The sequence below is a fragment of the Mauremys reevesii genome, linkage group 1 (assembly GCF_016161935.1).
Source record: "Mauremys reevesii isolate NIE-2019 linkage group 1, ASM1616193v1, whole genome shotgun sequence".
Taxonomy (NCBI): Eukaryota; Metazoa; Chordata; order Testudines; family Geoemydidae; genus Mauremys; species Mauremys reevesii.
In genome coordinates, this window is record NC_052623.1 from 211,970,586 (window position 1) to 211,993,541 (window position 22,956).

The 22,956-nt window shown below is 43.6% G+C and overlaps 1 protein-coding gene across 5 annotated transcripts in view; it reads right to left on the bottom strand.

Moving 5' to 3' along the window:
• The window catches only part of SPAG17 (sperm associated antigen 17), a 270,281-nt gene that overhangs the window by 126,849 nt on the left and 120,476 nt on the right, over window positions 1–22,956 (bottom strand). For all 5 annotated transcript variants that reach the window (XM_039529265.1, XM_039529257.1, XM_039529239.1 and 2 more), the window contains 5 exons: window positions 11,830–11,948; window positions 9,140–9,277; window positions 8,934–9,047; window positions 6,113–6,263; window positions 4,555–4,785 (listed from right to left, as the gene is read on the bottom strand). In XM_039529265.1, coding sequence (XP_039385199.1) covers window positions 4,555–4,785; window positions 6,113–6,263; window positions 8,934–9,047; window positions 9,140–9,277; window positions 11,830–11,948 — 753 coding nt within the window. The remainder of the gene's footprint in view (window positions 1–4,554; window positions 4,786–6,112; window positions 6,264–8,933; window positions 9,048–9,139; window positions 9,278–11,829; window positions 11,949–22,956) is intronic.

Below are 22,956 nucleotides of genomic sequence, written 5' to 3' on the forward strand. Positions count from 1 at the left end.
GGTGAGTATTGGGGCCAGGATCCCCAATAGGGCCAGCAGGATGGATCTGATGGGTGCTGAGGAGGGCCCCATGGCACAGGAAATCAGTGGCTCTACAGCAGATGGAATGGAGGATACTGCCATGATATAGAAGGTCTCTGTTGGTACTCATAGTGGCAGAAAGGGATGGATGGTCCCTGATCCTCATCTGAGTCTTCCAAAGATGAAAACTCGGAGACCTGTTCCATCAGCAGTACTGTCGGAGCGGGTGGAAGCGTGTATACTGCCAGAGTGGGGGTGAAGAGTGCTTCAGATGTGGTGTGTCTGGTGCCGCATATAGTGTCTCCCTGGAAGCAGAAGGCCCTAGAAGTTGTGGGGACCATGGCTTTCCCAGGCAAACACTTCCTGGGGTTATAGTGCTTTTCTTGACCTCCCCAGAATCAAGGGCAATTTCTCAGTCCCCGGAAGCGAAGCGGTGATCTTTCCCGGAACGGATGGCTCTCTGATTCTGAGGGATGTTGACTGTGTGTGCAAATCTGCACTCAGTACTGGCGGATCCATCGATTTATGCAGCTTCTTTTTGGGTTTGTGCGCTTTAGAGCCTGCTTCATCCCCATGACTGGAACTCATGGAAGGGGTCTCTCCCTTCTTAGCTTAGAGGAAGACTTACTGCCATGCTTATGTGCGTGCTTCTTTACTTCCTGACTAGGCCCTGGCGTGAGGTCCATAGTGGTGGTACTGCCGATGCTGGCCTTGGACTGTACCAACTATACACGCGCAAAAGCGATACAACTGTGACATCTTCATGCTGACATACCTTGTGATGGCTAAAGTTTGTAGTTTAGACATACCCTGAGTATAACTGATCTAATTTACAATACTTCACACATCACCTCTGATTTTGGCTTTCACTCTCTCTGGTCACTATTAAAGCTGCTAAGACTGAACAGGCATGGGATTTCATGGGAGCCTGATTCAGCAAGGTAATGGTGCATGTGCATTGACTTTACTGGGACTACTTGAATTCTAAAGTTAGGCACATGCTTAAGTACCTTGCTGAATCAGGGCTAGAGTTCACTATTCCAGTTGAGTAGTGGAAGCCTTTCCTGACTGAGATGCCTTTCCTGATTGATCTGTACAGATGTTCTGAAAATGGTTACACCAACAACCAATGCAGATTGGGTTAAATCCTAATCCCACTGACATCATTATTGGCAGGTTATTGGCAGGGCCATCCCTAGGTAAAAACACTCCTTGCCAGAGGGTGTTGTGAAGGCCAATACTATAACGCGGTTCAAAGGGGAGGTAGATAGATACATGGAGGATAGGTCCATCAATGGCTATTAGCCAGGATGGGCAGGTATGGTGTCCCTAGCCTCTGTTTGCCAGAAGCTGGGATTGGGTGACAGGGCATGGATCACTTGATGACAACCTGTCTGTTCATTCCCTTTGGGGCACCTGCCATTGGCCACTGTCAGAGGACAGGATACTGGGCTTGATGGACCTTTGGTCTGACCCAGTATGGGCGTTTTATGTTCTTATGTTCTAGGTATACACAGCATAGGTGGCTGTGTAGGGCACCTGGAAATTTGGGGCACCACTGGGTCTTAGTGTCCACTCTCCCGGCTATTCCTATCCCAGTTCTGACCCTTCCTGCAGGCTCCCACAGCTAGATTCTGCAGCCTGGTGACTCTTACTCCAGAGGGGATCTAGTAACTTAAAAGTGAAAAAGCCTTCCAGCCTGCTAGACCTATTAGCACAACATTGAAACTGTTAAAGGGCCATTCAAGTGGTAATGAAGCCATTTAACAGGCATTTGCCAACCCCCAGGTACAGGTCTGTCGCATCTTAGGTGCATTTAACATGCGCGATTTCAGCTTTACGCAGTCTGCAAAAACAAGAAAAAAAAAAGAGAAAAATCGCAATTTAAATACTATTTCTATAGTGCGGGCGATTCCGCCCGCCATTACACTCAATGTAATTTTGACTATATGCGATTTTCACTTTATGCGTTGACTGCGGAACGTAACCTCAGTGTAAGATGAGACAGACCTGTATAGACTGTTGGTTTCTGAATTTACAGGCAAAAACAGTTGTGCATTACTGTAATATTTTCTCAGAACATGTTAGTCTACAGTACCTTAATTTAAAATTTGCTTTAAAAATATTTCATTAGTGAGTTGGTGAAGATTATAAAATCACATCTCTAAAAAACCCTTCCACCGATTTTTAGATGAACAATCATCTTTAGCCTTAAATGCTTGGATCTTCAGACATATAGTTTTTAAAATAAATTCTTCAAAAGACCACTCTTATCTAAAATACACCTTTTCATTTTAATTACTATAGTAAAAAAAACTTGCTTCCAAAGTCTTCCTGTCTTTTCTGTTCATCCCTTTCTCCCTTCACCCCCTTTTGAAGAGAGCCCTTAAAGGGACAACACCCCTTTCCTGTCAGATAGCTGGACACAGTTTCCCGTTCTTCACTTCTGACTATCTGATGAACTAGTTTTAAGAGAACCCTCCAGCAAAATCAGTACATAGTAAGATATAAAATCCTTTGTTATGCCTAAAATCTTTTGATACATATATTTTTTTAAGTTGGTGAAATTTCATAAACCTGTCTATTGTTATAGAGATCACACAAAGTAAATTAGTGTTCCCTTTTTCTAAAAGCAACGGACATTGTTATGAACACGCTAAACCTCTGTGACAGATTAATTTAAAATAATGTCTTTGTTTCAATGAGTTAAATATGTAATAATCTGGAATGATTTCTTTATGAAGGCTTAAGAGTACATTTAAAATATAAAATCAGCTTAGAAATACTGATTAAGAAAATGTAAAACAGAGAAGAGCTGCATCCTGTATTCCATAATATTGAATGTTGTATTCAGCAAGACAGCTGACTTGCCCTTACTACAAAGTTTTTGCAAATAAATCTCTGACAAACTTCAGGGCATATCAAAAAACCTGTGACTGATATTTTTTATTCCCAAGTTTAGTGCTTTTGATTAGATACCTTCTGCATGTCCAGTCTTCACCATCTGGCATGCAGTGGAAAACATGCTCCATTTTCTTTAGAAAGAAATTGCAGAAGAGTGTTTTTTTCAAATGTCATTTGCTTCATTTGGGTTCAGGGATTTGTCTGGAAGGTGGTGAGCAAGGTGGAGGAGGGAAGAGAGGAGGGAGACAGTGGGAAAGAGCGGGGCCTGTGGTGGGGCAGGAGTAGAGGATGGGTAGGGCCACAGACAGAAGAGGTGGGCTGGGAAACTAGCCTCCCCAAGCGGCAGCTTCACCCACTGCCCATGACAGCAGGTAAGAGCGGGTTGGCTCCCGCACACCCAGTGCGCACTGCAGTCTCCTTAGGCAGGGGCCATATTCAGAGAGCCGAATGCGCTGGCGCTGCACATTCTGCATGAAGGAGAGGGTATGGGGTCTCTGCGGGGAACTGCGATTTTCCACCGCCATGAGGCGGGCTGGGCATCTCAGTATCCTTTACTGCCTCATCCCTCCTCCCCACTGGCTGCGAGCCCGGATTGCCGTCAGGCATAGGGACACCAGTTTAATAATACTGCGTAGGACCCCATAAATCCTAAGGATGGCCCTGGTTATTGGCATAAACCAGCAGTTCTCAAACTGTGGGTCAGGAACTGGCTTAGACTTGCTGGGGCCCAGGGCCAGATTACAGGCCCCTTGCCTGGGGCTGAAGCCCTTGGGCTTCGGCTTTGGCTCCTCAGCCTGGGGCAGTGGGGCTTTGGCCCCTCCCGCCCCCACTGGGGTGGCGGGGCTTGGGTGGGATCAGGCTTTGGTCCCCCCTCCTGAGGTCCTGTAGTAATTTTTTTTTATCAGAAGGAGGTTGTGGTGCAATGAAGTTTGAGAACCCCTGGCATAAACATACTTCAATGATGTTAAGATTTGGCCCATTGTCAGAAATTGCAGAGAGACTATTGTATCTAAAATGTAATCTGTCCATATTCAGTTCCAAGTAGTAAATTACATTCTCGTCATTGTATTGTTTATAATCATTTGTATATACCCACTACTATTATCAAAGTTTCAAAATTACTATTTTAGTTGCATATCAAGATAAAAGGCAGTGTTTTATATACTTTATGAATAGCATTTCTGAAACACTTAAGAAGAGTGAAACTTTGAAACAGTTGCCAAATCCTATATTATATTGTGTTGTATAAATATGTTTAAAACAACTGTTTAATGGTATGATTTCAATGTTTAATTTCTCTAAAATACACTTTTATATCAAAAGCTATAAAATAGTTTTCTAATATCTGCTATGCAGAGCTCTTTTACACAGATACTACTTTTAAAGACTTGTTTAAATAAACTATTTAATTGTCATACAAAATGCCCAGTTTATGTCATTATCCAGTATTCCTACTTGATGAATGGATGAATGGAATGTAGAGTACTTGATGACCGAATGGTTCCTAAAACAGGAGAATCATCACATCCCAGTAATAATAAATAATTCTGAACTAATGTAAAAGAAAAGGACTCTAGTGAATAGCATGTTTAAATTCTTTAGATATAATGCTGATAAATGCCTTGTTACCTGAGCCATTGGGAGTTTTCTCATCAAACAGGTTTTCCACCATCGATAGTTGTCTCAGATGTCTTGCAAACCTGGCCGGATTATCCCATGGAATATAAGATACTTCATAATCACCTCCAAGCATCAACCCTGAGCCCTCCAGGAGGCCAGAATCATCCACCCCAGTCAGCCGCAGGCTTTCAAAAGTAAACACTTTGAAGGCTCTTTCTACTTCAGCCCAACTCAAGAGTTCTGGAAGAGAATTAAAACCATCCACAGAAATTGTCCTTACATTCCAGTGAAAGGTAAATAGAAGACTGACCAGGTATATTGTCCTTGGCATTGCTTTTAAGGCTGCCAACAAGGGGGCTAACGGTGATGGTAATTTCAGTAATGATCGATGGACTGATCAGATGGTGGTCAGATGGTGTCTTATGACTACGACCCTACCAAATTCACAGCCATGAAAAATACATCACAGACCGTGAAATCTGGTCTTTCTCCATGAAATCTGGTCTATCTCCGTGAAAACTGGTCTTTTGTGTGCTTTTACCATATACTACACAGATTTCACAGGGAGTTTCTCAAATTGGGGGTCTTGACCCAAAAGGGAGTGGCGGGGGGTCACAAGGTTATTTTAGGGGGGACTGTGGTATTGCGCAGAAGTAAGGTTAGCAATACCATACCATGCTACCCTTGCTTCTGCTCTGCTGCCTTCAGAGAAAATTGACCAAAATGGACCATGAATTTGGTAGGGCCCTACTTATGACAGTAAAGAAGAAATTGAAGGGGTTTGGATGCTCATTACTAACTGTACCCTTAGAGTGAACATTCAGACTCAGTAGAAGGCATTTATGTAGCCCTTCTAACTGTTTTACAGTGTGCACCAACTAGGTACACACATTACAAGAATGAGGAATTGAAGAGACAGTTCTTGATGGAGAAGTAAACCTTATCATGACAACCAGAAAATGTGACTATTGTAGATACCACAGTACTATTAACATGGGCAGCTCAAAGAAAACACAATGAGAAAACCATGGCTTTTTCCCCGAGTAATCCTCCCAATCCAAGACAAATCTCTTTTCTCAATCAAAAGGTTCTTTGTAAACAAACCAATGTGGAAAATACAGAACTTAAACCACCAAAAAAGAAAATCAACAAATACATTATATATCACAGTGGTTCCCAATATTTGTTCTGTGCACTAGAACCAGAACTAGTAATTTGTGTGACTGATATTCTTGTCCCAACTTAATGCAGAGCTTATGTGCTTGGCTGAGTCCTGACATGCTGCTAATGCACAGTTGTCAGTCTCACAGTCTCTAACATGCAGTGTAACCTAGTCTGCTCATAACCATGAAATTGTGGTTTGGTGTTAGGCCAAACTCCATGATAGGTTAGTCAAGTATATGAAAAGTGGTAGATACTGGCTGATACCGTGAAGGTCTTAGTTGGGTAAATTGAGACAGTGGCCCCAAAAAAGTGGGTTCCAACTATATCACACAGATCCACAACTATATCATAGGAGCTTGTCAACAAAGTATGAAATAATATTAATAAAAAAAAATCAATTTACCACTGGTGCAATAATGCATGAGCTCATGAACTCTGGCCAAGCGTTTAGTGTTGTTTCCAGGTGGAGGAAGGGGGAATTGAAGAAGTTCCACCAGTGGCAGCTTGTCCATCATATCCTGTTCAATCTTTTTTGGGTTTAAGCCCCCTTGGACCTGACGCAAAGAGCAATAAGGAGAAAAGCTAAGTAAACTTTCACAAAAAAGGGATTTTTCATTTAAATAACTAAGGTTCCAGTTCAGCACACAATTCCCCCCTCCCCAACCGCCCCTCACCCTTCCCCACACATATGCTTTACTTTACTTTGAAGTCAATGGAATTTAAGCATCTGCTTAAAATTGTGCATATACTCGAAGTGCTTTGCTGAATCAGTGCCTTTATGTGGAAGATGAAATCAGTTCTTGTTTACTTTCCTCACTGCGGGGGAGTGAATATATACCAGAAGAAAAAGAGAATAATTTAAGAGGGCACAATTAACTGATATTTGCTAAAGATCACAAAATTATTTGCCATTTAGCCAGAATCTGAAATTTTCACAGAATATAGAAAATATGTATTGATTTAGTCTGTCAAACTGCAAAGGATGCTTTTGTATTAGCCTTTCCCTTCCACACTGTGATCGGTTCGGTCACAGAGACCTCCTTGGGACTGTCACCTGATGTGCTGAGACTACCTCTGAGCCCATTTTCTCTGTCAGTTTGGGCCTCCATAAACCTGTCTTGTTGAGCCAGATATGCTAATCTGCTGCAACACAGACCCAGGGACTGACCCATTCCTCCAAAGCTGCAGACTTAACTGAAAACGGCTTAGCAAGTGCTCCTGTCTCTAGCACCCAGACACCCAGTTCCCAATGGGATCCAAACCCCAAATGAATCCGTTTTACTCTGTATAAAGCGTATACAGGGTAAACTCATAAATTGTCTGCCCTCTATAACACTGGTAGAGAGATATGCATAGCTGTTTTTTCCCCCAGGTATTAATTACTTACTCTGGGTAAATTAATAAGCAAAAGCGATTTTATCCTAAAAAGTAGGATTTAAGTGGTTTTAAGTAATAACAGACAGAACAAAGCAAAATAAAACAAAACACACAAGTCTAAGCCTAATACATTTAAGAAACTGAATACAGGTAAATCTCATGCTCAGGGATGGTCCAATAAACTTCTTTCACAGACTAGACTCCTTCCTAGGCTGGGCCCAATCCTTTTCCCTGATCCAGACCTTGTTAGTTCCAGCAGGCATCTTAGGTGAAAAGCAGGGGATTCCACATGACTGGAACCCTTTTTGTCCTGCTTCACCCACTTTTATACCTTTGGCCCAAGGCGAGAATCCTTTGTCTCTCTGGGTCCCCACCCCTCCTTCTAAATGGAAAAGCACCAGGTTTACGATGGATTCCAATACCAAGTGACATGGTGACATGTCCTGTGAGACCCCTACTCTCCATTCTTTCCGGCCTGACTCACAAGAACACAGGAAGGCTTACATGTAGACAGAGCCACTTACAACCAATTGTCCTGGTTAATGGGAGCCATCAAGATTCCAAACCACCATTAATGGCCCACACTTTGCATAGTTACAATAGGACTTCAGAGTAATACTTCATATTTCTAGCTTCAGATACAAGAATGATACATTCATACAAATAGGATGAACACACTCAGTAGATTATAAGCTATGTAATGATACCTTACAAGAGACCTTTTGCATAAAGCATATTCCAGTTACATTATATTTACACTCATAAGCATATTTCCATAAACATATGGAGTGCAATGTCTCACACATATTCTTAGTTGGTCTATATTACTGTCCATAGTCATTATAATCAAGAAATCATACAACTTATTGATGGTCTTTGACAGCAGCGTTATGATGGATTTAAAGAACTGTACTGGCTTGAGGTTTCTTTACTTTGTTCAGTTTTGCTTTTTCTTATTTTTATTATTATAGTCCCTGTCTTCTGTGTTACTTTTAATACCTTTTTCCTCTATCATATCTCCCAAACCTGTTCCTTCTTCTTTCATCCCCAATACCTACATTTTTCATGCCTTGGTCAACTCCTGCATTAATCAGTGCAACTTCCTCCTCTCTAACCTCCTGAAATCTAGATGGCTGCCCAAAAGTCTATCCAACATGCTTCTGTTAAAAGCATCTTTCTGACCCACCACTCAACCATGTCATCCTCCTTCTACTTGAAACCCTTTATTGCCTTATAAATTTAATCTGCATCCAACTTTTTACTCTAATCTTACTCTACACTTCTGCCTACATCATGTCTAGATAACTCTTGCTGCCTTATATGAGCGCTACACTCTGCACACTTTGATGCACTCTGGTGTTCTTCTCCCATAAACTGCTCTGTGCCTTCTTGTGCACTTCCCCCTGTTTGTCCCATCCTCTCTAATCTATTCCATTCTAGTTGCTACACCACACTCATCATTTAGAAACTCTAGTTTCTTCAGAATAATAATCCCCTAGCTCAGTGGTGGTCCAAAGTGAAGCCCACCGAGTTCTACAATGTATCCCATGCCATCATTTATATGGAAATGCAGTCACGAAAGCTAAATGTCCATATAAGCACTGTGGCCAGGCCACGCAGATCAATATGCTACATTGCATACTGGGATCTGTAGTCCCCATGGGTGGCTGCAATCTGCTCCATTTTAAGCAAATTAAGTACAGCCTTTGGATTCCTGGCAAGTGGCTAATGTCACCATGAGGTGGGCAAAATTTGGGTTCTCTTAGTCTACTTTCTAAAAGACACATTCTAAGTTAATGTCCTCTCTGTAGACTTTAAGACTGTTGATATAAGACACAGTATTGTACCTTTAGCAGGTGTAGCCTCTGAGACAAAATATCATGATAGTTTAATAGAAGAGGCCATTTGGGGACCACAGTCTTTTCTTCATTGTCATTAGGGAAAAAGGAGTTGTAGAGATTCTATTAAGCAAGAAAAGAGCACACGCATTAAAAATTAATACACAGATTTATTTAGCAATCAAGGCAGTCTGAAGGGAAAAGACAATACAAACCTTTTTTTCACTCTCAGAGAGGGCAAGAGAGGGAAGGATTGAGACTATATGCTCTGCAAGGCTATGATCCAGCCCATCTGCTCGTGGTTCTGGGACCACCAGACTTGGTGGTGTAAGACCTTCTTCAGTTGCAATGACCTACCAAGCAGAAAACATGTTAGATGTCATCATAGCATTGATTTGTAGTTAGCTTAAGTTAAGGTTGTATCAGAGAAACAAACTTGGTTACAATTTGCAGGAGCTAATGCTGCCCACGTATTGTTTGCGATGTCACTTGAAAGTGAGAACAGGCATTCGCATGGCACTGGTGTAGCTGGTATCGCAAGATATTTATGTGCCAGCTGCACTTAAGATTCATATGTTCCTTCATCTTCAACCACCATTCCATAGGACATGCATCTACGCTGATGATGGGTTCTGCTTGATAAAGATCTAAACCAGAGCAGATCAATGCATGTTCATTTTCATCATCTGAGTCAGATGCCAGAAGAAGGTTGATTTTCTTTTTTGGTGGTTCGGGTTCTGTATTTTCCGCATTGGAGTGTTGCTCTTTTAAGATTTCTGAAAGCATGCTCCACACCTCATCCCTCTCAGATTTTGGAAGGCACTTCTGATTGTTAAACACTGGGTTGAGTGCTGTAGTTATTTTTAGAAATCTCACATTAGTATCTTCTTTGCATTTTGTCAAATCTGCTGTGAAAGTGTTCTTAAAATGACCAACATGTGCTGGGTCATCATCCGAGACTGCTATGACATGAAATATATGGCAGAATGTGGGTAAAACAGAGCCAAAGACATACAGTTGTCCCCCAAGGAGTACAGTCACAAATTTAATTAACACATTATTTTTTAACAAGCATCATCAGCATGGAAGCATATCCTCTGGAATGGTGGCCGAACATGAAGGGGCATACGAATATTTAGCATATCTGGCACATAAATACCTTGCAACACCAGCTACAAAAGTGTCATGAAAATGCCTGTTCTCACTTTCAGGTGACATTGTAAATAAGAAGCAGGCAGCAGCATCTCCTGTAAATGTAAACGAACTTATTTGTCTTAGCAATTGGCTGAACAAGAAGTAGGACTGAGTGGACTTGTAGGCTCTAAAGTTTTACATTATTTTGTTTTTGAGAGCAGTTATGTAACAAAAAAAAATCTATATTTGTAAGTTGCACTTTCATGATGAAGAGATTGCTCTACAGTACTTGTATGAGGTGAATTGAAAAATACTATTTCTTTTGTTTATCATTTGTACAGTGCAAATATTTGTAATAAAAATTATAATATAAAGTGAGCATTGTACACTTTGTATTTTGTGTTGTAATAGAAATCGATATATTTGAAAGCCAATTTTTTTTAGTGAATCGTGTGAGTTAACTGCGATTAATTGACAGCCCTATTTCCAACCTCCACAATTTTTGTATCTTTTGCAAACTTGATCAGGTCATCCCTGTAGGATCCAACTGGAAATGCAGCCACTTGGTGACAATTCCCCATTTACAACTACATTTTAAGACCTATTAGCTAGCCAGTTTTTAATCCATTTAATGTGTGACACGTTAATTATATATCATTCTAGTTTTTTAATCAAAATGTTGTGGGGTACTAAGTCATATGCCTTGGAGAGTCTAAGTATATTACCATCAACCCTTTATAAACCAAACTTGTAATCTCATCAAAAAGAGATATTAAGTTAGTTTGACAGGATCTATTTTTCATACATCCAAGTTGATTTGCATTAATTATATTACCCTCCTTTAATTCTTTATTAATTAAAACCCATATCAGCCACTCTATTATCTTAGACTAGAGGATCATAAACATCCTTTCTGGTCTTAAAAACATGAAATTTAACTTTTAGATTTTTTGGTTAGCTTAGAAAAAATTTTGATCCACCAATTCTAAAGTTTTGCAGCACAGAGGACTGTACATCTTGTTTGTTGCTGTGGAAACAGAACAAAATCTGCAGTCTCTTCACTGGGAGAAATATCGATGAGCCAGTGATGGGCAGGTCTGAGTTCTGTCCTCAAAGCTGCAGACTGAAGATCCATTGTAGGTTGTCTGGAAACACTCCCTAACAGCTAAAGTGCTACAAACCAGCTCTGGGACCCATGTGCAATGACACAGTATAGCCATTCTTGTGGAGGATCTCCTGTCCCACACTGAGAAAAGTTGACAACCATATAGTATTAGTGATCATTTGCACTTGTATTATATATGCTTAGTTTTGACAACCCTGAGAGAAAACACTCGCTAGCAGTTACTGTAGGCTAGATTAACCCTAGCCCTTACTCAACCATGCAAGGGAGGAAGGAGGAGCAAGGACAAAAAAGCGGCAAAAAAGGCAGGGACTCCCTATCCTAATACTCTTCTCTGTGAGAAAGTGGATGGGGAGGGGGCATAGAGGACTAGAGAGTAGTAGTAGGAGCTTTGGAATAGATCACCGGACACATAATGGGAATGAGCTGCACCCTGAAAAGGAATGAAAAACCTAACTCCTCCCCTCCATAATGCAAGGCAAAGCAGGGGATCCTCTCTGAGTCCTTCCCTACTGATCCTCCTTAGGTAGTGCAGCTATGTACGTTCTCTTATTTTGGGATGAACCTGATTTGTCTCTCACTGATCAATTCGCTATCACACTGCTCAGCCTGAATGATGGGTATGAATTAATATGAAAATACACTCACCTGTTCCAACATGCAGTTCATTATTAAAGGAACAGAAATGAATTCTTCAGGAATCTGACTTAGCAAATCATTGTAATACCTCATGTCCACATAAGGAGGCAGAAAAGAAACGTCTTCCTCTATTGTAGAAAGCAGAAATAACATATTGAGACCATCTAGCTGGATCTGTTGGTTTTCCTTTGACTTTGGCAGAAATGGTTAGTAAGATTTTCCTAATTTAACTCATTGAATCTCTCCTATGTTCCTGAATTAGGGCTGTGACAGTGTTGTAAGAAAATATAAGGAAAGGACCTAATTCTTAAAGCCTCTCCTGCTTAGCCCTGGTCTACACTACGAGTTTAGGTCGAATTTAGCAGCGATAGATTGATTTAACCCTGCACCCGTCCACACGATGAAGCCATTTTTATTGACTTAAAGGGTTCTTAAAATCGATTCCTGTACTCCTCCCTGATGAGGGGATTAGGGCTGAAATCAACCTTGCTGGGTTGAACTTGGGGTAGTGTGGATGCAATTCGACGGTATTGGCCTCCAGGAGCTATCCCAGAGTGCTCCATTGTGACTGCTCTGGACAGCACTCTCAACTCAGATGCACTGGACAGGTAGACAGGAAAAGCCCCATGAACTTTTGAATTTCATTTCCTGTTTGGCCATCGTAGCGAGCTGATCAGCACAGGTGACTATGCAGAGCTCATCAGCACAGGTGACCAGCCAGAATCGCAAAAGAGCTCCAGCATGGACTGAACGGGAGGTACTGGATCTGATCGCTGCATGGGGAGAGGAATCCGTGCTATCAGAACTCCTTTCCAAAAGACGAAATGCCCAAATATTTGAAAAAATCTCCAAGGGCATGAAAGACAGAGGCTATACCAGGGACCCGCAGCAGTACCATGTGAAACTTAAGGAGCTCAGGCAAGCCTACCAAAGAACCAGAGAGGCAAATGGCCACTGCGGGTCAGAGCCCCAGACATGCCGCTTCTATGATGAGCTGCATGCCATTCTAGGGGATGACCCTACAACTACCCCACCCCTGTGCGTGGACTCCATCAATGGACTCTCACACAACAGGGATGCAGATTCTGGGGACAAGGAAGATGAGGAGGTTGAAGATAGCACACAGCAAGCAAGCAGAGAAACCGTTTTCCCTGACAGCCAGGAACTGTTTATCACCCTGGAGCCAGTACCCTCCCAACCCACCCAAGGTGGGCTCCCGGACCTTGAAGGCAGAGAAGGCCCCTCTGGTGAGTGTACCTTTGTAAATATAATACATGGTTTAAAAGCAAGCGTGTTTAATGATTAATTTGCCCTGAAGACTTGGGATGCATTTGCAGCCAGTACAGCTACTGGAAAAGTCTGTTAACGTGTACGGGGATGGAGCGGAAATCCTGCAGGGACATCTCAATGAAGCTCTCCTGGATGTACTCCAAAAGCCTTTGCAAAAGGTTTCTGGGGAGGGCAGCCTTATTCTGTCCTCCATAGTAGGACACTTTACCACGCCAGACCAGTAGCATGCAGTCTGCAATCATTGCATAACAAAGCATGGCAGCATATGGTCCCGGTGTTTGCTGGCATTCAAGCAACATCCGTTCTTAATCTCTCTGTGTTATCCTCAGGAGAGTGATATCATTCATGGTCACCTGGTTAAAATAGGGGAATTTTATTAAGGGAACATTCAGAGGTGGCCACTCCTGCTGGGCTGTTTGCCTGTGGCTGAACAGAAATCATCCCCGCTGTTAGCCACGCGGTGTGGGGAGGGGTGAAGCAATCATCCCAGAGAATTGGGTGGTGGTGGTGGGGTTGGTTTAGTTGGGTTTGTGCTGCACGTTAACCCAAAAACCACAGTCCTTCCTTTTAAATGGCCAGCCCATTTTAAATGGCCAACCCAACAGGTTCTTGGTATGGGAAATTAGGGCGCTGCTGTTTGAAACCATTCCCACATGTTATGAAGGTTAAAGAAGCCAAAAGACTGTGGATTACCATGTCTGCCTGCGAGCCGAATTCTGTTGCCCGCCGGCCCTGCGTGTATGATCTCTCACACCAAACTGCCAGGCCCTCAATATAAGAGGCAAAATGCGACCTTGTAAAGACAGCACATGTGCTATGTAATGTTAACAGCTTGGTTCACCGTGAAAGAGTCTACTCATTGTTATCTAAAATGTGGCTTTTTAAATACTACTCTCTCATTTTTTTCTACTGCAGCTGCAAATGTTTCAATGCTCCCTGTATCATCTCCATCCCAGAGGCTAGCGAAGATTAGAAGGCGAAAAAAAACGCACTTGCAATGAAATGTTCTCTGAGCTCATGAAGTCCTCCCACACTGAAAGAGCCCAGCAGAATGTGTGGAAGCAGGCACTGCCAGGGTGCAGGAAAGCATAAAATGAACGCAAGGACAGGTGGCGGGATCAAGATGATAGGTGGCGTCAATGTAATGAGAGGAGGCAGGAAGCAATGCTCAGGTTACTGGAGGATCAAACTGATATTCTCCAGCATATTGTTGAGGTGCAGGAAAGGCAGCAGGAGCACAGACCACCGCTGCATCCCCTGTGTAACCAACCACCCTCCTCCCCAAGTTCCATATCCTCCTCACCCAGACGCCCAAGAACTTGGTGGGGGGGCCTCCAGGCACCCAACCACTCCACCCCCAGAGGACTGCCCAAGCAACAGAAAGCTGGCATTCAATAAGTTTTGAAGTGCAGTGTGGCCTTGTTCTTCGCTCCTCCCCTCCTCCACCACCCCATCCAGTGCTTCCCTCCTCCCCCACCCCTCCTGGGCTACCTTTGCAGTTATCCCCCCATTTGTGTGACGAATTAATAAAGAATGCATGAATTTGAAACAACAATGATTTTATTGCCTCTGCAAGTGGTGATCAAAGGGGGGAGAGGAGGGCAGTTGGTTTACAGGGAAGTAAAGTGAACCAAAGGGGCGGGTTTTCATTTAGGAGAAACAAACAGAACTTTCCCACTGTAGCCTGGCCAGTCATGAAACTGGTTTTCAAACCTTCTCTGATGCGCAGCGCGCCCTGCTGTGCTCTTGTAACCACCCTGGTGTTTGGCTGCACGTAATCAGTGGCCAGGTGATTTGCGTCAACCTCTCACCTCGCCATAAACGTCTCCCCCTTACTCTCACAGATATTGTGGAGCACACAGCAAGCAGTAATAACTATGGGAATATTGGTATAGCTGCGGTCTAACTGAGTCAGTAAACTGCGCTAGTGCACTTTTAAACGTCCAAATGCACATTCTACCACCATTCTGCACTTGCTCAGCCTATAGTTGAACAGCTCCTGACTATGTCCAGGCTGCCTGTGTATGGCTTCATGAGCCATGGCATTAAGGGGTAGGCTGGGTCCCCAGGGATAACTATCGGTATTTCAACATCCCCAACGGTTATTTTCTAGTCTGGAAAGTAAGTCCCTTGCTCCAGCCGTTCACACAGATGAGGGTTCCTAAAGATGCGAGCGTCATGTACCTTTCCCGGCCATCCCACGTTGATGTTGGTGAAACGTCCCTTGTGATCCACCAGTGCTTGCAGCACCATAGAAAAGTGCCCCTTGCGGTTTATGTACTGGCTGCCTTGGTGCTCCAGTCCCAAGATAGGGATATGCTGTCTATCGCTCCACTACAGTTAGGGAATCCCATTGCAGCAAAGCCATCCACTATGACCTGCACATTTCCCAGAGTCACTACCCTTGATAGCAGCAGCTCAGTGATCGCATTGGCTACTTGGATCACAGCAGCCCCCCCAGTAGATTTGCCCACTCCAAATTGATTCCCGACTGACTGGTAGCTCTCTGGCGTTGCAAGCTTCCAGAAGGCTATCGCCACTCACTTGTGAACTGTGAGGACTGCTCTCATCTTGGTATTCTTGCGCTTCAGGGCAGGAGAAAGCAAGTCACAAAGTTCCATGAAAGTGACCTTATGCATGCGAAAGTTTCGCAGCCACTGGGAATCATCCCAGACTATGCGGTCCCACCAGTCTGTGCTTGTTTCCCGGGCCCAGAATCGGCGTTCTATGGCATGAACCTGCCCCATTACCACCATGATGTCCAAATTGCTAGGGTCTGTGCTTTGAGAGAAGTCTGTGTCCATGACCTCATCTCTCTCGTAACTGTACTGCCGTCGCCTCCTGGCCTGCTGTTGAAGTTTCTGGTGCTGCATATACTGCAGGATAATGTGCGTGGTGTTTACAGTGCTCATAACTGCCATGGTGATCTGAGCAGGCTCCATGCTTGCTGTTGTATGGCATCTGCGCAGAAAAAAGGCGCGAAACGATTGTCTGCCGTTGGAGGGAGGGGCAACTAACAACATGGCTTACAGGGAATTAAAATCAACAAAGGGAGCAGGTTTTCATCAAGGAGAAACACACACAACTGTCACACCGAAGCCTGGCCAGTCATGAAACTGGTTTTCAAAGCCTCTGTGATGCACAGTGTGCCTTGCTGTGCTCTTCTAATCGCAAACAGCATAGTCAGCAAACAGCCCCAGAGAGCTTTTAAATGTCCAAAGGCAAATTCTACCACCCATTCTGCACTTGCTCAGCCTATATTTGAACTGCTCCAGGCTTCACGAGCCATGGGAGCAAGGGGTAGGCTGGGGTAGGTGCGATTGCGCAGTGCTGCCGGCTGGGAGAGCAGCCTGAGGCAAAAGCCTCCAGCTCACAGGCAGGACTGAATCTCCATCAGACGAAACTTAAAGAAAAGAATGACCTGGAGTCGGTCCCATTTATGTCCAGGTGCCCCCGACTCACCTCACCGAGGTTGGCCAGGAGCACCCACAAGATGACGACGATGGTTAACAGTTGTACTGCACCATCTGCCGCCGGCAAGGCAAGGCAAGGCAAGTGAAGGAGATGCTGCTGTGTAGCACTGCAGTACCGCATCTGCCAGCAGCACCCAGGAGATGTATGGTGACAGTGAGCTGAGCGGGCTCCATGCTTGCCATGGTATGCCGTCTGCATGGGTAACCCAGGAAAAAAGGCAAGAAATGATTGTTTGCCATTGCTTTCATGGAGAGAGGGAGGGAGAGAGGGAGGGAGGAGGGCCTGACGACATGTACCCAGAACCACCTGTGACAATGTTTTTGCCCCATCAGGCATTGGAGCTCAACCCAGAATTCCAATGGGCGGCAGAGACTGCAGGAACTGTGGGATAGCTACCCACAGTGCAACGCTCCTAAAGTCGACGCTAGCCTTGGTACTATGGACACACGCTGCCAACTTAATGCGCTTCGTGGGGACACACACAATCGACTGTATCAAATCGATTTCTAAAAAATTGACTTCTATTAAATCAACCTAATTTCACAGTGTAGACATACCCTTAGTCTGCACAACGATGAACTTCTGCTCTTGACATATCTCCTTCCCATAGTTTCATTTATTTTTAATAAAATACAAGTATTTTAATAATAAAAGAAGGATTATATTCAAAATTTAGGAGATTCAGAGTTAAGGTTCCATAGAGACATATCACATATTAACCTATATAAAATGCAGCCGTGTATCTCTAAACTCATTTTAAAAAGTGCAGTGTAAACATAAATCAGTAGTACATGGTTAAATTAATTTATACAATCTCACTCAAGAAGCAGTATTAAAATTCAATTACAAGCACACATAATGAAAGAAAATCCTATATGCTATGGGCTCAGTCACAAGCTGCCTTCTGTACCCGTGCAAGGGAGTAAGGGTTTGTATGGTATTAGTCCTCTGTGCAGGGGCGGCTCCAGGCCCCAGCACGCCAAGCGCGTGCTTGGGGCGGCACGCCGTGGGGGGCGTTCTGCCGGTCGCCGGGTGGGCGGCAGGCGGCTTTGGTGGACCTCCCGCAGACGTGCCTGCGGAGGGTTCGCTGGTCCCGCGGCTTCGGTGGAGCATCCGCAGGCACGTCTGCGGGAGGTCCACCAGAGCCGCGGAACCAGTGGACCCTCCTCAGGCACGTCTGTGGGAGGTCCACTGGAGCCACGGGACCGGCGACCGGCAGAGTGCTCCCCCACGGCGTGCCGCCGTGCTTGGGGCAGCAAAATGCCTAGAGCCGCCCCTGCCTCTCTGTGGGCATCTACATTTTCAGTTTGCATGCAGGGTGGAGAACAGTTGCTGTGAAGTTGCTACTGGCCTCCCTGCATACACTGGTGTGGAGGCTTCGCTCCCTACTTCCAGTACACCAGTTACCACATTTCAACCAATAGAAACCTGCATCAGATATAAGTCTGGGGCAACTTAATCACCCTTGGAACAAGGGGTAAACAGGTACTGATTTGTGACTCTGAATAACTATTTAATCCCTGGTCTGCTCCTGGGGCAGTGCAAATAGGTGCTGTTCTTTACTCAGTGGACATATTTGACCTTATACCCTCTGTGCTTCAACTCCACATCTATAAAATGGGGATAATACCACCCCCTCACCTCACATGGTATTGTGAAAATAAATTAATTAATGTTTGTGAAACACTCAGATACTATAGCACCACAGAAAACTCCATGAGAAAATTAATGATTTTGTATTCAGAGCAGGGTTTTGAATAGTATGCAGTAAATAAGGCATGGGGTCACAGATTGAGGATAACACAAAATATTGCATAACTGCTCTTTCAGTGACACCCTCCATCTTGTGCACTGATTAAGTCAGGGATCCTGTGGAAAAATAGTATGTGACCATGTAAGCAAAGATTGTATCATAATGTATAATCAATGGCAAAAAACTATGTAAACACAGAGTTAAGGCTGCTTAGTGTTATGTCTCCCCTTTGCAAAACGTTGATCAAAACTCAAACTTCTGAAAACAAGGAAATGCACAGTTAAGATTGCCCATGCAATCTTAACTCTGCCTTCTTTCAGCAGTGCCCCAATATGCCCCATTAACACACATACCTTCTCTCTGCCAATCCTATAGTTGCTGAAATGTACAAGCTCTTTACTTCCTTTACAATCCATTCCTTCTCACCCACAGGATCTAACATTATTAAAAGGCAAAAAGGGAGATAAAAAAGGTTGCTTGCCCCATCTTCCCTCTGTTTCCCTCGTGCTGGCAGTAGCCAATGGGAATTATTTGCATATGCTCCCAATGCAGTCAGTGTGTTGGGTGAACCTACACTACATGGTAGAACAATAGTTAAGCCTGCTTGGTAAAGCTGTGTTTGTTGATATGAGGACATGTGTGGATTACTTTGAGGCGTGCGCAATGGAGCTGTGATTATGATATAATGAAATCTATATTTTGCACATTCTGATATTATGCAAGCAAAGGGAAGAGCTGCATGTGTCTCTTCGTGACCCAGTACACATCATTTCAATACAGAAATGTGTATGATATATAATTAGCATGACACAGGGGTTTTACTACAAAGGACATTGTCAGTAGTGAGCTGGGATATGAGAGCACAATTGCAGAAACCATCTGGAGACAGTGTCCCAAGCAACGGGGAAAATGAGTAGGGAAGTGCTGGAGGCCAAACTGGAATGAACAAGCATCTCAAACAGGTTATTAAGGGAAGGCAAAAAGCCTACAAGGAATGGAAGAAGGGAAGGATCAGCAAGGAAAGCTACCTCTTGGAAGTCAAAAAGTGTAGGGATAAAGTGAAAACTGCCAAAAGACCAGCAAAACTGGACCTTCCAAAAGAAATTAAAACCAATAGTAAAAGGCCCATAAAAAGAAAAAGAAAACAAGGAAAGAAGAAGCAGGACCATGAAGCACTGAGGATGGGGTGGAGGTTAAAGATATCCTAGATATGGCCCAACACCTAAACAAATACTTTGCCTCAGTTTTTAGTAAGGATAATGAGGAGCTTGGGAGCAGTGGCAGTATGGGTAATGGAAACAAGGATATGGAAGTACAAATTACCTCATCCGAGTGGAAGCCAAGCTCAAACAGCTTAATGGGACCAAAGGGGTGTGTGTGAATTATCTCCATTCAAGAATATTAAAGGCCCTGGCACATGAAATTGCAAGCCTATTAGCAAGGATTTTTAATGGCTCCATAAAGTTGGGGGTTGTACCCTGTCACTGGAGAATTGCAAATATAGTACCTATTTTTAAGAAAGGGGGAAAAAAGTCATCTGGGAAACTACAGGACCGTTAGTTTGACCAACTGAATGTCAGGTCTTCGAACAAATTTTCAAAGACAGAGTAATTAAAGACAAAGAGGTAAACAGTACATGGGATAAAATACAACATGGTTTTACAATAGGTAGATCGTGTCAGACCAACTTGATCTCTTTCTTTGAGAAGACAAATTATTTTTTAGACAAAGGAAATGCAGTAGATCTAATCCACCTGGATTTCAGTATGACACAGTTCCACATGGAAAATTATTAGTTAAACTTGAGAAGATGGGGATTAATACAAGAATCAAAAGGTGGGTAAAGAACTGATTAAAGGAGAGGTACATGGGGTCACGCTGAAAGATGAATTGTCAGGCTGGAGGGAGGTTATTAGTGGAGTTCCTCAAGGATCAATTTTCAGACCAATCTTATTTAATATTTTCATTAATGACCTTGGCACAAGAAGTGGGAGATTGTTAATAAAATGTATGGATGACACAAAATTGGGCAGTATTACCAATATGGAGGAGGACTGGGAATATCATACAAGGAAATTTGGACAACCTTGAAAGCTGGAGTAATAGAAATGGAATGAAATTTAATAGTGCAAAGTGCAAGGTCATGCACTTAGGGACTAACAACATCTGGAATGTTGTGTTCAATTCTGGTCTCCCATGTTTAAGAAAGATGAATTCAAACTGGAACAAGTACAGAGAAAGATACTAGGATGATCAGAGGAATGTCTCAGGAGACGAGACTTAAGGAGCTTGGCTTGTTTAGCCTAACAAAATGAAGAATGAGGGGAGATATGATTGCTCTCTATAAATACATCAGAGGGACAAACACCAGCGAGGGAGAAGAATTATTTAAGTTAAGGGCCAATGTTGGCACAAGAACAAATGGATATAAACTTGCTATCATCAAGTTTAGGCTTGAAATTAGATGAAGGTTTCTAACCACTAGAAAAGTGAATTTCTGAAACAGTCTTCCAAGGGGAGCAGTGGGGGCAAAAATGCAACTTGTTTCATGATTGAGCTTGATAAGTTTATGAAGGGGATGGTATGATAAGGTTGCTGACAATGGCATATGGACCATCCACAACTGCTATTAGCAAATATCTCCAACAGCTGGTGATGGGGCACTCAAAGGGAAGGGCTCTGACTTAGTACAGATAATTCTTTCCCAAGGGTCTGGCTGGTGGATCTTGCCCACATACTCAGGGTCCAACTGATCACCACATTTGGAATCAGGAAGAAATTTTTCCCCAGGTCAGATGGGCAGAGACTCTAGGGGATTTTCACCTTTGTCTGCAACATGGGGCACAGTCACTTGCTGGTCTGACCTAGAGTAAATGGTGGATTCTCTTTAACTTGACGTCTTTAAATAAAGATTTGAGGACTTCAGTAACTCAGAGAGAGGTTATGGGCCTATTACAGGAGTGGGTAAGTGGCCTGTGATATGCAGGAAATCATACCAGATGATGATAGTGGCCCCCTCTGGACTTAAAGATCATGAGTCTATGAGCAGTCTAAGCATTTATTATCTTCATGCACTCCAGGTACGGTGAGTGTGGTCGGTGTCAAGTGCAGCTGAACTGACTGGTGGAGGCAGTAGATATGTTTGGGAGCTCTGTGGATTACTTTGAGGTGTGTGACAGAGTTGTAACTATAATAAGAGATCTAAGTTTTGCATCCTCTCATGTATGAGAGGAAAGGGAAGAGGTGCAAGTGTACCTTCAGTTTGCAATATGTATCATTTCTATGCTGAACTATGTACATTATGTCTGTAGCAGGGCATGGAGCTTTGATTTCAAAGGATATTACTGGCAATGAGGTGGAATATTAGACGATTATAATACTTTAATAATGGTTAGGTGAAAGTGTAGGTTGAGATGGCATCCCGTGAGTAATGGTATGTCTACATTTGAGCTTGGAGGTGTGATTCCCAGCTTTGTAGATGTACTCACAGTATCTCAGCTTGAGCTAGCATGCTAAAAATAGCAGTGTAGCCTGAGCAACAGGGGTGCTAGCTGCCTGAGTACAAATCCGCCTGGACCCTCTGGGTACATACTCGGACGGCTAGCCCAAGCCACCACAAGTGCTACTCCAGCTACATGGATATTTTTAGTGTGCTAGCTTGAGCAGACCTAGAGTGGATCTGTCTATGAGAGCTGGAAATCTCACCTCCCAGCTCAGATACAGATGTACCCTCAGGATAAGGAGCTGTAAAAAGCTGTAAAGTGGTTCTAAAATTGTACACATGTGGTATTCTTTCCTGGGAGTTGGCTAAGTGTGTGAATGTTTGCCAGGATCTGGAACTTCCTGAATCTTATAATGTCAAGGTCCAGTGTGAGTATGAGCTATGTATATACTGAAGCATTGCTCAAGAAGAGAGAGGGAAGGTGGTGTGGGCGATCTTTTTTCTTCTTCTCCTTTTTGTCCTTTAATAGTGCTAGATGGAATCCTATGGTAAGAGTGAATGGGTTTTAAAAGGAGGTGAAGAGCTAGTATATTTCAGCAACTCTGGGGACGGCGGAGTAAAGATCTGTGTGTTAACAGAGTGTATTGGGGCACTGCTGAAAGACCACAGAGTTAAGGTTGCCCAGGCAATCTTAACTCTGCACTTCCTGGGTTCCAGAAGGGGTTACTCACCTTGTGCAGTAACAGAAGTTCCTGGAGATGTGTGTCCCTAAGGGTGCTCTGCTTCAAGTGTACGTATGTCCCATGTGCCTTTAATCAGAGATTTTTGGTAGCAATGCCTATTCAGCCCATGCATGCGCCCTACACTTTCTTGTGCCCCGTTCTGAGGAGATATAGGGCTTTTCAAGGAAATGGCCTTCACCTTCCTCTCTACCACACAGCCCCTCAAAGGAAACTCTGAAGCACAGGGGAAGGAAGGCAGATAGTGGAGCACCTGTAGAGACACACATCTTGAAGAACTCCAATTACTGAACAAGATGAGTAATCTCTCTTTCTTCGAGTAGTCTCCCTCTGGGTGCTTCACTTCATGTGGCTTCCAAGCACTGTCCTCATCAGAAGGAGGGAGCTTCAGAGCCGACTCTAATACCGAAGACAAAACTAGATTGTCCAGGGCAGCA